The 17,276-nt window shown below is 43.9% G+C and overlaps 1 protein-coding gene across 3 annotated transcripts in view; it reads right to left on the bottom strand.

The window, feature by feature from the left end:
• Positions 1–3,152: 3,152 nt before the first annotated feature.
• afg3l2 (AFG3-like AAA ATPase 2) overlaps positions 3,153–17,276 on the bottom strand; it is a 68,123-nt gene continuing 53,999 nt past the window's right edge. Inside the window, exons 13-17 of one of the 3 annotated variants that reach the window (XM_084446994.1) lie at positions 15,513–15,623; positions 14,294–14,409; positions 6,394–6,594; positions 4,037–4,231; positions 3,153–3,939 (exon numbers count right to left, since the gene is read on the bottom strand). In XM_084446994.1, coding sequence (XP_084303120.1) covers positions 3,697–3,939; positions 4,037–4,231; positions 6,394–6,594; positions 14,294–14,409; positions 15,513–15,623 — 866 coding nt within the window. In that variant the 3' untranslated portion in view covers positions 3,153–3,696. Of the gene's footprint in view, positions 3,940–4,036; positions 4,232–4,406; positions 4,641–5,062; positions 5,197–6,393; positions 6,595–14,293; positions 14,410–15,512; positions 15,624–17,276 lie in introns of those variants that run through there. The other 2 variants (XR_014630702.1, XM_084446995.1) reach the window with 2 other exon arrangements.

A 17,276-nucleotide genomic window follows, 5' to 3' on the forward strand; every position in this document is an offset into this window, starting at 1 on the left:
CACACACACACACACATACATGTGTGGACACTGAGGTTAGGTGTCTGACACTCACAAGGCATGAGTGTCAGACATATACTGCAACAGCATCACACACTTACTTCAGGCTCTGCAGATGGTGGTTCTGTCGGTTGGGTGGATGGGGCACCAGCATTCTCCTCCTGAATCCTCCTCATGATGGCTGCAGAGGCTGGGGTTCTTGGAACATGTTGTCTTCTCTGGATTTGAGGTTTTATCAGTGCCTTTCCCAGTTCCTCGAGAAAGAGGCGTCTCCTCTGGAGCTTCGCTCTGTTCCACTCTGGGTTCAGTGCCATCCAGATGACAAAGGCGTTGTAAGCTGAGATGTCCAGTATGTCAAAGAATATCACCAGTGGCCAGTGTAGGGTCCTCCTTTTGCAGCTATAGGCAGTCACCAGCTTGTCCATGTTGTCCACCCCTCCTTTTGTGGCATTGTAATCCATTATGACTTCTGTTTTTTGATGCTCCTGGCCACAGATTCTCCCATCCCTGTGCAGTGTACTCATGAGTACCACATTCTTGCCTTTCTTTGGCACATAGGATACCAGGGACTTGTCAGCCGTGTACGCAAACTTGGAAGAGTTGACAGGCCTGTTCTTTGTAGTCAGCAGTTGGGGTGGGAGCTCAGGCTTGTTTTTCCGTACCGTTCCCACCATGGTCAGCTTCCTCTTTAGGAGCTCCTGTCCCAGCTTGTGCGATGTAAAAAAAATGGTCACATGTGATGTGTCCACTTAGTCCCTGAGCCATGTCCAGGACGACTCTCATGCCTTGATTTTTCTCAGGGGCTCCTCCATCAGGTTTCCCTGTGTAGACTTGTAGGTTCCAAGCATATGATGAAGTGGCATCACAGGCAGCCCATATCTTGATACCATATTTTGCAGGTTTAGATGGTATATACTGCCTAAAGGGGCAGCGGCCCCTAAATGGCATCAGCTGCTCATCAATGGTGACATTAGGCCCAGGGTTGTAAAACACGGGCAGGCGGTGCACCCACTTGTCCCACACTGTCCTGATGGCAGCTAATTTGTCTCTCTGTTGACGAGCTGGTCTGTCGTCTCGGTTATCAAAGCGGATAATCCTGGAAATGATGTGGAAGCTTTCCAGAGACATTGTGGCATGAAACATTTCACTGCCAGTTTCTGCATCCCACAGGGATTCTGTGGATTCCCCTTTGGACCTGAAAACTCCAGCAAGGATAAGAACCCCCAAGTAGGCCTGTGAATGGGTTTGGTCCATCTCCTTCCACCTCTCTCCAAAAATACGACTTCCTTCCAAATGATTACTGCAATCCAGAATAATTTTCTGGATGGAATCTGGTATGAAAAGCTCAAAAGAAGACATGTCCTGCACATGAGTAACCGCCATCCTTGTTGGTCCTGGTTGCATCCTTATGACATTGGCAGCCATGCGGGGTGGCTCATTTCTTGGGCAAGAAAACCTTTCAATTTCCCCAGTTTTTTGACATGTATATTTCTTCACTTGCTGGCTGCTGACGGGCTAGTCCTGTGGCTGGCTGCTGACAGGCTGGTCCTGGGGTGGCTGCTGACAGGCTGGTCCTGGGGCTGGCTGCTGACGGGCTGGTTCTGTGGCTCGTCTTCGTTTTGGAACTAGCTGATGTTCAATCTCATCCTCTTCTTCAAAGTCACTGTCAGACTCTGAATTTTTAGAAATGTGATCCTCACATTCTGAAAACTCATCCTCTACATCAGGGGTGTCAAACTCTGGCCCGCGGGCCAGTATTATACAGCGCATTCACCGCTAATACTACAAATCCCATAAGGCTCTGCTGTTGTTTTGGCGCGTCAATAAAGACAGGACCCAGAAACGCCCTCTCTTCTGTGACAGTAGTCATAGCAATCTCATACTACAACTGTAACCGTGTTACCCCTTCTTAAAAATGGTGAAAAGAAGGGCAGAAAACAGAAGCTTTACGTTATGTAACGTCTCACTGTGATAGAGACACCTGTGTTGACCTAGCCGGCCGCTGTGTTTGCTCTGTTCCTGTTCATTCAATCCTGTCTGCCGTCTTGCCGGCCTGTCTGCCTGCCTGTCTGTAGGACAGTCAGGGTTTTACAAGCTTCTCTACTGAGCAGATGGAGCACCAACACTTGTGTCTGAGGGTGTATTCACATATGTTAGTGCACACCATTGATGCGCACCAAAAGCGAAGGTGATAAGTGCATATTCAATGTTAAAGCAAAACTTGTCTGGGTCCATATTAAAAATTTCATTTGTTCAATGTTGGCCCGCGACTTTGTTCAAGTTTTAAATTTTGGCCCACTGTGTACTTGAGTTTGACACCCCTGCTCTACATAATCATCAAAAGCTTCTCTCTCTTCCAAAATCAGTTGCAAGGCCCTCTGAGCAGAGAATCTTTTGGCCATCTTGATCAGTTGTGATAGGGAACCACACTGGCAAATCAATATTTATTGTGTACCGCCCCCAATTTGCAGCTGGGATAGAGTATGAGAAAATAAAGATTGGTTCCCGCAAGACAGAGGGTAAAATGTGCGGGAATGTGAGCGCAGGTGACAGGTGTCGATGCTTGCGTTTTGAAACAATGTTACAACCTTGTGCGGAAACGGCGTGTGGTCATTGAAAATGTGTTCTGATATATGTTCTAAACAGAAAATGAGCCAAGGCCAGTGAGTCTGAGTTTGAAAAAATAATTCATCATATCATTTTTCTTTTGATAAAAAATGAAAACAGGTCCCACAGACCCGAACACCACACAAGGGTTAACCAAAATTCGCACAATTGGCCACCCTGGGAGATTTAAAAATTAATTAGATTAAAAATCTGTCACTGTCAGTCTGGGACCCCTGCAGATACCTGTTCCACATATGAGTGCAATCAGGATGACAGTGTCCAGGGAAAATGTGCATATAGCAGATACATCATACACAGACCAGGCTTGCACCATGTATATATGCTTGCAGCTATATTTATTTTATAAATTTCCCATAGTTCATTTTCTTAATGATATCTATGCATTTACTCACCTTTCATTTTTACACAATCCAAAACTTCTTTTCCCTGGACTGTTGTCCAGAATTTTTGCAGTAACCCTAATCGTAACAATGTGCATTTGTAAAAACTTTTGAAACATGGATTCTGAACTTCTTTGCTTTGAAACTAGATTGGCAAACATATTTTAATGCTCCAGCACCCTTCATTCTCAGCCATCAGTCCAACCGCCAGCCCAAGCAACACCATGGGGGAGACGGGCATCATCAGGAAGGCATACTGTACCTGTACATAATTGTGGCAATAGTAAAATAATCTTTGTTAAAGATTAACTCATTGAGCCATTTCCACATCAAGCATTTTAGTATGTCCCGTATATGCATGCACAAATATAACTGGGAAGTTTTTTCTTTTCCATGCCCAGTGCATCGAGACATACATGTAGGTGGTATTTGGCGTCCTTTGTAAGGATCCACTCTATCTGTTCTAATCTTTGAGCGACACTCTTCAGTGCACTGGGTAATATGTATAGTACCGACATAACCCATATTATGTGATTATGTGAACAAGCATGTCTGCAATGTCTGCAATTTCAATTACATGTGACACCAGCTACCTGCAGGATTCCAATATAATTTTGAATTAATTGACGACCCGTATGCAGAGTTAGGGCATTGTCTCTCCACACTAAAACTCTTGAGTGCCAGAGGTCTAGAAGGGCATCCCGCCGGAGATCTGTCGGGCCACCTGCTCTTGGGTGCTCTCCTCTTGGTCTTTGTTGCGCTCCCTGTTCCAGTCCTTGAGGCCCTTGGGCAGGGAAGTGTCTTCATCTACACCCCCTGTGTTCTCCACAAAGTCCTCATATGTGGATTTCTCTGCAAACGGGCGTGGCCCCAGCAGCTCAACCATGTCATTTTTGTCCAGAACCTCCTTCTCCAGTAGACGCAGCGCCACCTAGGGGAAGGAGAATTGTATGTGTCAGCAGGTTTAGTTTTTTTGTGTTGAACAAAGCAGGTGTGTGACAGTATTACTGACCCATCTTTTACAATACCTTCTCCACATCTGTCTTTTTCACAGACAGAAGGCTCTGAGTGCGCTCGTAGGCCTCTGTGATAAGCGAGCGCACCTCCGAATCGATTAAACGTGCGGTGGCTTCACTGTACGGCTTCTCCAGGACCATCTCGCCCTGGCGGGGCAGGTCGAAGGACACCGGGCCGACCTTGGCATTCATGCCAAACTGCACAATCTGAGCAGATAAAGGAGAGGAGCAGATTGTTGTATCTGTAACCTTGGTTCTATGAATCAAATGATACAACTCACTGATGGTATAGCATCCTTTTTTACGATTTCTCTTATACACATCATTAGGCAGAAAGGACATGCCAACACTCAGGTAGCCCCACCCTACCTGTGAGAAACAGCCTGTGTTGGTCTCCTGGCCTGTGTTGGTCACATGATGTAGCCATACTTATGGTATAGTGAGCATGCATGTCCAAGGGGGCTGTTTGGCCACACAACCGTAAACTAATGTGACAGCCTCCACAATCCAATGTGACAGACTTTGTGACAGCTTTGAGTGTGCAATCTGTACAGTGGCAATGACACTGAGAAGCAGCCGCTTTTAGTAGCTGCGATTAGCCCTCCTCCTAGCCAACCTATGGAAGCATCAATTGAGAAGTAAATTGTGAGCAGCTTCTCCACCATTTTATAAATAAAATAGATGACCACCCTAATAGTGACTCTTTTCCATCCAGTTTTAAAAATGCAATAGTCCGTCCTCTCCTGAAGAAACCTACACTCAACCCCCTTGTTTTAAACCATTTTTGACCCTTTGTTAAAACCTTTTGTTATCTACAATTTTAGAAAAGTCTGTTGCATTGCCAAGCACAGAAACAGCTCTCATTAAGGTTGTGAATGAGTAACTGCTTGCCTCTGATTCTTGAGCTTGTTCAATTTTAATTCTGCTCGATCCGAGTACTGCATTTAATAAGGTCGATCACGATATTCTTTTAAATTGCCTGGAAAACTGTGTTGGCATAAAGGGCACTGCTCTTTCTTGGTTTTGCTCATACTGTACCTCACAGGCAGATCTTTGTCTGTGGTAATGGGAGAATTCTCATCTCCTGCCCCCCTCTCATGTGGTGTTCCTCAGAGGTCAATTCTTGGTCCTCTACTATTTTCTATTTATATGCTTCCTTTAGGCCAGATCATCTGTAACCACAATGTTGATTTCGACTGTTATGCAGATAATACACAACTTTATGTACCACTTACTGAGGGCAACTCGGACACATTCTCTGAGGTTATGGCTTGTCTCTCCGAAATCAAATGTTGCATGTCACAAAACGTCCTTCAACTCAATGGATCCAAATCTGAGGTCCTTTTATTTGGTCCCTCTAACCTGACCAGTGACCAGTAAATGCCCCTTGGATACCTGTCCTCCAATGTGAAGCATTCCGCCTTAATTTGGACGTGATCTTTGACTCTGAGCTTTGACAAACAAATCACTAAGGTAGTACAATAATACTTTCTCAAAATCAGGAACATTTCAAGAGTTAACCGTTTTCTTTTTTTCATCTCAAGTGGACCTTGAAAAAAGCCAGCCTTGATTTTATTTTGTCACAATTGGATTATTGCAATTCTCTGTATTTGGGGCTCAGCCAAAAGGCCATCTCTCATCTCTAGCTTGTGCAAAACTCGACTGCCATACTTTTAACAAATTCCCAGAGACAAGACCATCACCCCTATCCTTGCAATGCTACTCTGGCTAGCTGTCAGGTATAGAATTGATTTTAAACTCCTACTTAATACCTTTTTAAATTGTAGAATTAATCATGCCCTACGAACCTAGGAGCCTGCGCTCCTCTGGTAGGACCCCCAACTGTTCCCACAGCCCACCTTGTTACTAAAGGGTTGTTTTCTGTTAGAGCCTCTCAACTGTGGAACTCCCTACCTGAAGAACTTAGGTCAGAACACTAAGTGCCTTCCTTTAAATCACTTCTCAAAACCTTCTTTTACAGGAAGGTTTTCTTATTGTATATCCGTGGTTTGTTACATCCCTATCCCTCTTTGACTACTCTTATTTACATTTATTTCTCATTTTTTGTTTATCAGGTCATATAAGTTCTTTGTATTACCTATGTTTTCATGTTCATGTTTTTAGTACATTTAGTTGTTTTTAATCTTGACTGTGTACTATTTTGTCTTGTTCTGTAAAGCACTTTTTTTGTAAAGCATGTGTTTTTAAAGGTGCTATATACAATAAAATGTATTATTATTATTATTATTTACTGTTCTATGGATACTACTGTATAGAGATACGCATCTGACCATAGTGATCTAACCCTTTAACACAGTTATCCAAAACCACACTGAAGATATCCAACACATGCATTATACGTCTCAAACCTGTGCATAGGCGCTCTGGGTGACCTTCCGTAAGTCATCCTGAGCCCCGGTGGTGATGCGGCCGAAGAAGATCTCCTCAGACACACGCCCGCCCAGAGTCATGCACATCCTGTCCAGCAGCTGCTCCTTGGTGTACAGATACTGCTCCTTAGGCAGGTACTGGGCATAGCCTAAACCTTTTCCTCTGGGAATGATAGACACCTGTGGAAGACAACCATTGTTACTCACAAATATTACAGAACTGATGCTGGTAGTCCATAAGACAGATGGTCGCAACGGTGATCAGTACGCTGGAGACAATAGCCCTCATTTACTAAGTGACTGTACGACAGAAAACTGGGTGTGTAAGCAAGTTTGAGAATTGTCATGAAACTGATCCTGACTGGCTGAAGGGCAGCCACGCCGATTCATCACTTCAAAATATGAAGCCTACTCTACCACTCCTCTGCACTTTAAACACACGCGGAAATAGACTGGATGCAAAGCTATCTGCTGCAGAGTGCGAGCAGGCCGTGTAGCTTCGCAACGTAACGCCGGGTTCACACCGGAAGCGTCAGTGCAGCGCAGCACAGCCCGTTTCCTTTCGGCGCCCATGTTAACCAACGTGACTTCACACCAGAAGCGTCGCGTAGCGGAGCTCCGCGGCTGGCTCACACGCTGCAGCGGATAGTTTACTCTTCTGGTCTTTTTTTGCACGAGCCGCGAGTGAACGCAAGCAAATTTGCAAACGTCGGACAGGGGAAAAGGGATTTTTTTTCCAAATAAAACCTATTTCTACAAGGTGTTGGCCGTCCAGTTTGTATATAATGTAGACACAAACATATATTTGTCATTTCTCAAGTAGGTAGCAAGTAAGAATAGGCTTTCAAACTGATTTCCACGTCTATCTTTTTTCTGTCAAGTAAAGATTTGATTTCAGTAGCCGAAATCTGTAGGCCTGATTGTATACTAGCCTACGTATTCATTGTTTAGGATTCACACTTGCTTTGACAATGTAGCCTGTAAGCTTTCGATGCCAATAAAGCGCCTTTGAATTTAAATGAGAGAGAGGAGCTGGGGGTGGGGTTGGGGTGACCAAACACATGAAAGTGAGACAGAGAGAGACGAACCCCAACTACACTAGTGCAATTTTTGAAGATCATAACTAACATCAAGTTAGTCCTCGAAGTGGAAAAATATAGGGAGCTGTATGATCCCCAGCACATGCTCTACAAAGACACCAACAAATAAATGAAGCTTTGGGATGTAACTGCGAAGGTCATTGGAGAGCCAGGTATATTCTATTTATATCCACTGTCAACAAGTCGCAACACAAGTTCAGTTCAAAATCTCTGACGAGCGCGGAGAAATGCACTTCTGGTGTGAACAACAACACTCCTGTGCGCGTGTGAATGTTTCGCGCTTGCACTGCGCTGCGCTTCGGAAAGCCTGTGTGAACATAGCGTAACGTGTCCGGGGTGAACAGTCACTTTTGTTAACATGGGAGCCGAAAGGAAACGGGCTGGGCTTCGCTGCGCTTTCGTGTCCAGTCTGAACCCTATGCAAGAGTAGGCTAATTAAGCTTTCATTTTGAGCCTACTTAGACTATGCAGCCTCCATCCATCCATCCATCGTCATCCGCTTATCCGGGGTTGGGTCGCAGAGGCAGCAGTTCCAGCAGGGGGCCCCACACAACCCTTTCCCTAGCAGCATCAGCCAGCTCTGCCTGGGGAATCTTTAGCCGCTCACAGGCCAGTGCGGAGATGTAGTCCCGCCACCTGGTCCTGGGTCTACCCCGCGGCCTCCTCCCAGCCGGGCATGCCTGGAACACCTCCCTATGGAGGCGCCCAGGAGGCATCCTCACTAGATGCCCAAACCACCTCAACTGGCTCCTTTCGACGCAAAGGAGCAGCGGCTCTACTCCGAGTCTCTCCCGGATGAACCCCTGAACTTCTCACCCGATCTCTCAGGGAGACCCCAGCCACCCTCCAGAGAAAACTCATTTCGGCCGCTTATATCCGTGATCTCGTTCTTTCGGTCATGACCCATCCTTCATGACCATAGGTAAGGGTGGGGACGAAGATAGACCGGTAGATCGAGAGCTTTGCCTTTTGGCTCAGCTCTCTTTTCGTCACAACAGTGCGGTAAAGCGACTGCAGAACCGCATCAGCTGCTCCAATTCTCCGGCCAAACTCCCTCTCCATGGTTCCCTCACTCGTGAACAAGACCCGCAGATACTTGAACTCCTTCACTTGGGGTGCAGCCTCCCAAGTCTTAAAATGAAAGCGAAATTAATGTAACACCAATCAATCAATGTACTGGTGACACACAGTGGGGAGCTTCTAGCACTTATAAGTGCTGCAGCATTTCACCATCGCAGCATTTCATAGGGAAATTAGCCGGGCATTATTTCATTTTAGTGATGCACCACCGCCAGGTGGCGTCTTTGAGCAGATTTAGCAGGCTGAACTCACAGTGTATTTCTCCTATAGACTACGAATTAAGACAAGCCTGATCATTGCATGATTACACAGTACAGATACACAGCATGACATAAGATGAGTACCTTATGTCTATTTTTATGTGAAGCACTGCATGTAAATTCTCTGGTATAAGGCAAGGCAAGGCAAGTTTATTACTATAGCACATTTCAGCCACAGGGCAATTCAAGGTGCTTTACATGAGACATTAAAAGCATTAAAACAAAAAGCAAGTCATTATAGACATTTAAAACAAAAAGCAGGACAAATAGAATACAGGAATAAAAGTTACAGTGCAGTATACTAAACTATAAACATAACTCCTCTTAGAAAGCAGTGGCAAAAAGAAAAGTCTTCAGGCTTGTTTTAAAAGAACCAAGAGTTGCAGCAGACCTGCAGTTTTCTGGAAGTTTGTTCCAGATATGTGGGGCATAAAAACTGAGCGCTGCTTCTCCATGTTTTGTTTTAACTCTGGGGACAGAAAGCATATAAAGCATCTGGTATAAAGCATTGTGAGCTGCATTTATCTGTATGAAAGGTGCTATACAAATAACGTTTTATTAGGGGCCAAGCACCGAAGGTGCGGAGCTCCTATTGTAATTGATGGTATTATTAGGGGCCAAGCCCCGAAGGGGCGCAGGCACCCTATTGTAATTGGTAGCTTTCCTATTATTAGGGGCCAAGCACGAAGTGCGAAGCCCCTATTGTTATTGGTAGTTTTATTAGGGGCCAAGCACGTGACCAAAACGGTGGTAGAGCAATAATCAACTTTCTCGAAAATGCTAGCTTTGTTAATGTTTTGATCTGAATCATTGTATATGATCACAAGTAACCCTAAAACAGGGCTAAACATGCATTTTCCCTTTACTATTTCTTTAAAAATGGCTAAAATGCAATCGATTGCTGTAGCGCCCGCTTTGGCCGGATGGGGCTCATCCTGCTTCTATGGTAGGTGATGGCATGCTCTACAATTTACTAATTGGACACAAAATAGTCAGATTAAATTATGATATTGATATAAGCGTTTTTGTGCAACACCCCACCGGTTGCAGTTTCATTCATTCAGGGAGGAGTACAGGAGGGGGAGGTTTAGAGGAGGGGGAAGGTGTAGAGGAGGAGGTGTATTGGAGGGGGGAGGTGTAGAGGAGGGGGGAGGAGGGAGGAGGTGTAGAGGAGGGGGAGATGTAGAGGAGGGAGGAGGTGTAAGGCAGGGGGGTGTAGTGGAGGGAGGGGGGAGGTGTATAGAAGGGGGGAAGGGTAGAGGAGGAGGAGGTGTAGGAGGGAGGAGGTGTAGAGGAGGAGGTGTAGGGTTGGGAGGAGGTATAGAGGAGGTGTAGAGGAGGGGGGAGGGGTAGAGGAGGAGGTGTCTTGTTGTCTTTGATGCATAAGGGCTTGGCCCTGTCCTTGCTGCTTGCAGCTATATTTGTTGTTATTAGTACTTTGTACTCAAACTTTTTTTCTCCATCTGGATGTAATTTAATAATTACGAACATATCCATCTACAGTATCTATCTCAGTAACTGACGTCGAGTCAAGACATGGTGTCTGTTAAGTCATATGCACAAAATAGCATAGTTCGTTGTTATCAACTAGCATTGCTAACAATAGTCAACAATAGCTAACTTTCTTAGCACTACAAAGATTGGGCAACAGTGGGGTTTTGCGTTTTGTTTCTGGAATACATTCAACTTGGATATGACGCCGTCCCGGGCACCAAATCCCAAGCTCCAATACATCAGACATTATTCATAAACCCCGGAAGTAGCTTTAAAGACGGGAGACCAGCTAGTTTAGCTGAGCGCAGTATGGCTTCATCACAATACGAAGAAAAACAAAGTTTGATCGGAGGTGTGGATCCATACAAAATTGACATAGTCGCCATGAGTAAAGATCACTCATTATTGCCAATATCCGGACATTAACTAACGCATCTTTCTCCATCTGTATGTAATTTAATTATTACGAACGTATCTATCTACAGTGGGCTATCTATTTCTAGGCTATAGCTGTAGTCTAGGCTATAACTACCTATAGTTTAAACTAGGGCTGCACGATTATGACAAAATATTATAATTGTGATTTTTAGCATCAAAATTGTAATTGCGATTAATAATTGCGATTAATATTTAATATTAATATATAATAATCAAAATGCTCCCAAATCACAGACGTTAATCCCTTTCTTGCTACTAACTCACTGACCTAGTTTTCGCTAATTTTTTCACTACTCACAGCTTGTCTTGCAGGTCTTGTGTCTTGACCTACTGCTATCTGTCTTCTCAGTGAAATTGCTATGCACAGCGCACTCAGCGGGAACGCATGTGATTGGTCAGACAGCATAAGCGCCTGTGATTCGTCTGTGTAGTCCTAGCACACTCAATTCAAAGCAAAATTATTAATCACATTAATTGCGCCCTTTTGCGATTAGTTAATTGCGGAGGTTATAATCGCGATTTCGATTAATTCACGATTAATTGTGCAGCCCTAGTTTAAACTAGTATATTATTTGTATTATATTGTGTTTATACCATGGCCTGGGTTAATACTCTTTCCTGATTGGCCAGCAGACATGTAAAACCGTGTATGTGCACACGTAGTTCGGCTGAAGTTTAATCACCGATCTAAATTAATGCGCCGGCTTTGACAGCAACCCAAATGAGCTAATCCCATAGCCTGCTGTACCATTGCTAGCTAGCCATGTGTTAGATACTGCATATTTGCTGTGCAACGCATCCATTGTCCAGTTGTCAAATCTATTTGCCAACAAACTCTTTATGATAGCCAGACACCTCACTGTCCCCAAATCAAAAACTGTTTTTTCACTTTGTGTTATAACGTTAGTCTATCACTGTCAGTTGTAGGCTACGTCACATTCTTTGACAGCTTCACATAATGATATGACACATTCCGTCCTCGCAAATCAACTCACAATGAACGTAAGATACGACTGACAGTGATATACCACGACATGAAAACAATACTTTTGGAGTTGAGGACAATCTGGCCATCATACATAGTTTGTTGGCAACTAGGTTTGACAGCTGGACGATTTATATGTTGCACAGCTACAGTCATATATATATGGGTACAGTAGGCTATGGAATTAGCTAGTTTGGGTTGCTAGGCTCATTGTTTGGTTGCTAGGTCGTATCCAGGGTTGAGAGACATTGCTGAAAGAAAAGGTAACGGACACTTTCCATTTCACTTACGGCTCCAAACCCATGTTAACTATTGGAAGTCATCACTGTTCCTCCAAGAAATATGATATTCAATTTGTAATTCCATAGCAACGTGATTTAGCAGTTAGGGACTATAATGACACTCAGCAACACATAAATAACATTTCTTTATATTTTAATGTAGAAAATGCGCGTATATGGCACATATGTATTTGTCTTTGGCATGTGGGGCCATGGTATAAGCGGGATAATCAACTCATAGGTGTGCATTAAATGGTTTTAAGGCACTTCACGGAGGCTGCGCGTCGGGTGGTTCTTCGTCCACGTAAAACCGTTTAACGCACACCTACTTGTTGATTATCCCTTACATATTGTACATTGCATTGTATATTGTGTACATTGACATAGTCTCTAAGCAAAATTCTCATGAGATTTCGACCCTCAAGATCCAGAGTTATCAAATAATTTCTTCCTTTTGCTGTCACTTCTACAGTTAGTGTTGTATTTAGTAGGCCTATTTTAGTATTAGTATTGTACTATCTAACATTGTGATGCCTTGTGTAGGCTCTGTTGCATATCTGCATTACTTTCATGAGTGCTGCAACGTGCACGACTGCTGCCGGACAGGCACATGGTCAGCACGATCATGGAGCTTGTCCGAAACCGCATCCTCACCCTCTCCACCGGTAGCGGACAGCGAAGCAGGTTGCGACGCCTTAAGAACAGCATCCCCCAGGGATCTGTCCTGGCCCCAGTCCTTTATAACATCTACACCTATGACCTGCCGATCACAGTCTCCAAAAGTAGGCCTACGCAGACAACCTCACGCTGGTGTACTCAGCTGGAGACTGGCAGGCCGTGGAGGAGACCCTGAGCCAGGACATGCAGATACTAGCGTTATACCTCCGGAAATGGAGATTGAAGCTCAGCGAGGCAAAAACGGTGTCGGCGGCCTTCCACCTTAACAACAAGGAAGCCAAACGTGAGGTCCGAGTCCACGTCGATGGAACACTCCTGCCATATAGCGCCGAACCAACCTATCTCAGCATGACTTTGGACACGTCGCTCACATTCCGGCGACAGCTCTAATCACATCCCAAGAAGTTAACAGCTCGTGTGGCGTTGATGAGGCGACTGGTCCGATCAGGCTGGGATGCCGGCGCAAAAACACTGCATACGGCAGCCCTAGCCCTGGTATACTCGACCAGTGAATACTGCGACCCAGTTTGGTGTTGCAGCGCTCACACCCGCCTCATCGACCCGCCTATCAACGAAGCCTTGTGCATGACTCCCCACGCAACACGTCTAGCAACCCACTAGTCTATCAAGGGTATTTCAATATGAATGACCTTTAAGTGGGGTATTCCAGGAGGTACTGTAGTAAGTCGAGGTCGGTCTTCGTGGCGCCGGTTGTTTGCTGTGTAGATCCAGTCATATCAGAAGCGGGCATCTCTTCCTGTTTATACCGGTGATTTGAAACAGCTTGTAAGTTCACCCCGACAAGAATAGCCTTGTTTTATAGTTATTAACCTCGCTCAAGCTAAGGAGGACAGAAATTAAACCACTACTGCTGGTCTTGAAACAACTGTGCTTAAGCCTACTCGTCCTGATGCCTCGTTCCATAAGAGAACACTCTTGGATCCAATTTCGCACAGTAGATCAGCCTGTGTCCACATAGCTGGTGTTAGCACCTTTTGTTGGCACTGCTCGGTAGCATTGCTTGCATATGAGCTTTGTTGTATCTTTTGCTTTTCCTGCGTTATTTGCCTCAAATCTTAAATATTTCCAAACAGTACTTCTGCTGTTTTCTTTGTCAACGAGTCGCGGAGTAGGCTTGCCATCTTACCAGAGCAAGTGAGATGAGTTGTTGTCAAGAAGACAGCTCTGTGAGTGAGAGGCGGGTCAATGTGTTTGGATAAAAACATCTACTAAATGACTGTAATGTAATGTGTGCGTGTGTCAACACGATCAGAGAGAAGAGAGAGCATAAAAAAGCCAGCTGTTATCGATAGTGTGGAAATAATCATTCATTCATTCAAACCTTTATTTAAACTCGAAAGGACACTGAGGTGCATGCACCTCATTTACAGCGTCAAACGATAGAGCAGAATACAAGTATTGAAACAGTTTTAAATATTCATAATCGATATGTATTAAAAAATCTATATTTTTTATATATAACACTAGGATGAAGTGAGCTACACGCCCCCTCCCCTCCTCTCCAGTAGCGCTCAACTCCATGCCTGGGACTGAGGGGCCTACCTTGATCAGAGGGTCCGCGTGCTCCAGGTACCACCCTGCCACAGCGTGCCCGGCCTCATGGTAGGCCACGGTCTTTTTCTCTTCTGGCTGTAAGACCTGAGTCTTCTTCTCAAGACCTTGATGTTGAAACACATTATACAGTATGTGAGTGGACAAAGATTTCAAAAGATTGGTCCTGTTCAGAGAAATCTACAACCATTTCAAAAATATTCACTTTTTGTTGCTTTAGAGACTTATGGAGCTTCTAGGCGGAGAAAAAAACAACAACTCACTAATTCATAGTTACGAGATAAGTCATGTACGACTTATTGAAAATGTGTATTTAATCCTTGTAATTAATCAAATTTCAGTAATAATGAGTTGAATTGATAGCGTGGCTTATATGATAGAGATTTGGTATTGAAGATTCAATGGCCGAGGAGAGGAAGTATTACGCCGGACAGGATTGCAGATCAAACTCAGTCGGATCAGACAAAATAGCATTGAGTTTGTGCTAGCTTTATAGTCATGGTGGATCCTATACAAAGTTCTTTAGTTTTACGCCCTTATACATGTTTGCTTTAGAACCTATTTGACTGTTTGCACCTGGTCTGTTCTCTATTCCGAGGAATCTGACCATATGTGTCTTGGCACTGAGAATAGCTTTAAGAACAACAACGATAACAATAGCCCAGAACAGAGTCATCAGAAAACCTCTTATCACTTCGCCAGACCAATTTGCACATGTGAATTCGTGTGGAATCTCGCAGGGTTTTTCACACTTTGTCCCATCTATCCATGTACTAAATACTAACTGTTTGAGACCACGCCATCTTCCTAATACCAATTTTTCCATTGCAAACTCAGTGGTCGCATAGTTGCTCAGCGGTATAGTGACTTGTTATACAGGAATTCAGCTTTATATAGATATCAACTTTATTTACCTGTTTTTGCAAACAATATTATCCTATCTCTATGCACTTAAAACAAAATAATAAATCCATGGAGGATTGCAGCTATCAATTAGTGGTGGTGCACTTATTTGACTGATGGACATGAAACAGTAAGTTTGGTAGGCTTGCCTGTAACGTGTCAAACCATGGTTGATTGATTCCTGACTATCCCCCGAATATTACACTAAGATACATTTTAACACCATATGTATTCTTGCCAAATACGCTAAACAAGGAGTATTTGACTGGGTAGCCTACTTATAGACTGTGCTGGTGTGTGTCCTCACCTCCGATCACACGCTCAATGGCCTGCTCAAAGTGCTTCTGATTGATGGCATCCGATAGGTGGCGAGCAGCAATTAGTGCAGCTTCATTGCACACATTAGCAATATCAGCACCTAATGACAAATAAAATATACTTCAAGGCCTTGTCCACACGTACACAAGTATTTTTGAAACCGGGGTTTTGTCTCTTTCGTTCTTAATAAAAAATCTGTCCATATGAAAACGCAAAAACACATTGCCTAGGCTGCTGCTGGCTTATTGTGTTAAATGGCACCATGGTAATGAGGCTGTAACACGCTTTCAAGAGGACGTCAAATAGGCTCGCTGTCACATTCACTCTCTGACTTCTGCTCCACTACAACTTTGTTATTGTTTTAAGCCCTTTATTCTCCAGGAGAAAACGCAAGACGAACAGCATTTTGGTAACCGAGAGCTGCAGAGTTGTGTGATTAATTCCACACAGTCTATGTAAACAGGAGGTAACAGTGACATAAAAACAAAAGGTAACCCTTTAAATTACAGGTCCCTTACAACGTATGAACTATTTTGTAACAACATATAAATTATTTTGTAACAACGTATTAACTATTTCATAACAATGGATGAACTATTTTATAATTTACTAGTAAATTGGAGTGAATCTCTGTTCTACAGGTCAATAGTTCATATGTAATTACGTGTTACCGGACCTGTAAATTAAAGTCAGGCGTTCTACAATAGTTCATATGTAATTACTTGTTAACGGACCTGTAAATTAAAGCCAGGTGTTCTACAGTAGTTCAAATGTAACTACTTGTTACCGGACCTGTAAATTAAAGTCAGGTGTTCTACAGTAGTTCATATGTAATTTACCTGTTACCGGACCTGTAAATTAAAGCCATGCTCTTTTCTTAAGTTCTTCAGTAGTTCACATTTTATTATATTTTTCTAATTGCACGGTCCGCAAATCATACTCTGTGACAAGGTTTATTTTCTTTATTAGCAAATTGTACAATCAAATAGAACAGTACCATACATTCCATGAACACCAGACAGGGTAGCCTAATCTCAGTTTCGACAACGGAGTTTGGATACTTGATTCTGATTGGCTAGAAGCCGTGGTAAAATACTAACCCACGGCCGCGACCGCATAACAATTAGTATTAATGCACCGTCAATATCATTGACGAGGCCATTGGAAAATCAAGCGGTAGGCTACGCTTTGCGTAACAACCACTCGCAGCAACCTCGCCTTTTGCGTATCCTATTACAATAACGCACTCATCAGTTCGACTCCAACACTTCCACACCCCTACCAGCAAAAACGAGTGCTCTGGAGAACTGTTTTAATAACTGCAGCATAGCTGGAAATATTCTAATAAACGTGAACCACCCGAATTATGCCTTATGTCAACAAGGCCAAAAATAGGCTAGATGGCCTATGTTGCCTGGCAACTATTTAATTCAGAACTATCGCTTATCGCGTCGGGCCTAACAACGCCCCGTAGCTGTGGTAAAATCCCCTGTAACCAACTGCCTCTCGTGGTCAATTGCTTAATTCTACATTCTAGCTTTAGCTTAACCAGCGTGTGTGACACTCGAGGAATTTGGCTTCAATGGGTATGTGCGTGCGGTCCGCAAAAGGCACCATGGTGGTCGCGTGCACTCTCCCTTCTTTTCTCCTCTTTGTAGCTAGCTAGCTAAAGTTACCTCTAGCTGACTGCTAGCCAGCTACAAAAAGCTACACTTGCGAAAATGCTAGCTAAAACGCTAGTAGGCTAATAATG

Source organism: Borostomias antarcticus (assembly GCF_949987555.1).
Source record: "Borostomias antarcticus genome assembly, chromosome: 12".
Classification (NCBI taxonomy): Eukaryota; Metazoa; Chordata; class Actinopteri; order Stomiiformes; family Stomiidae; genus Borostomias; species Borostomias antarcticus.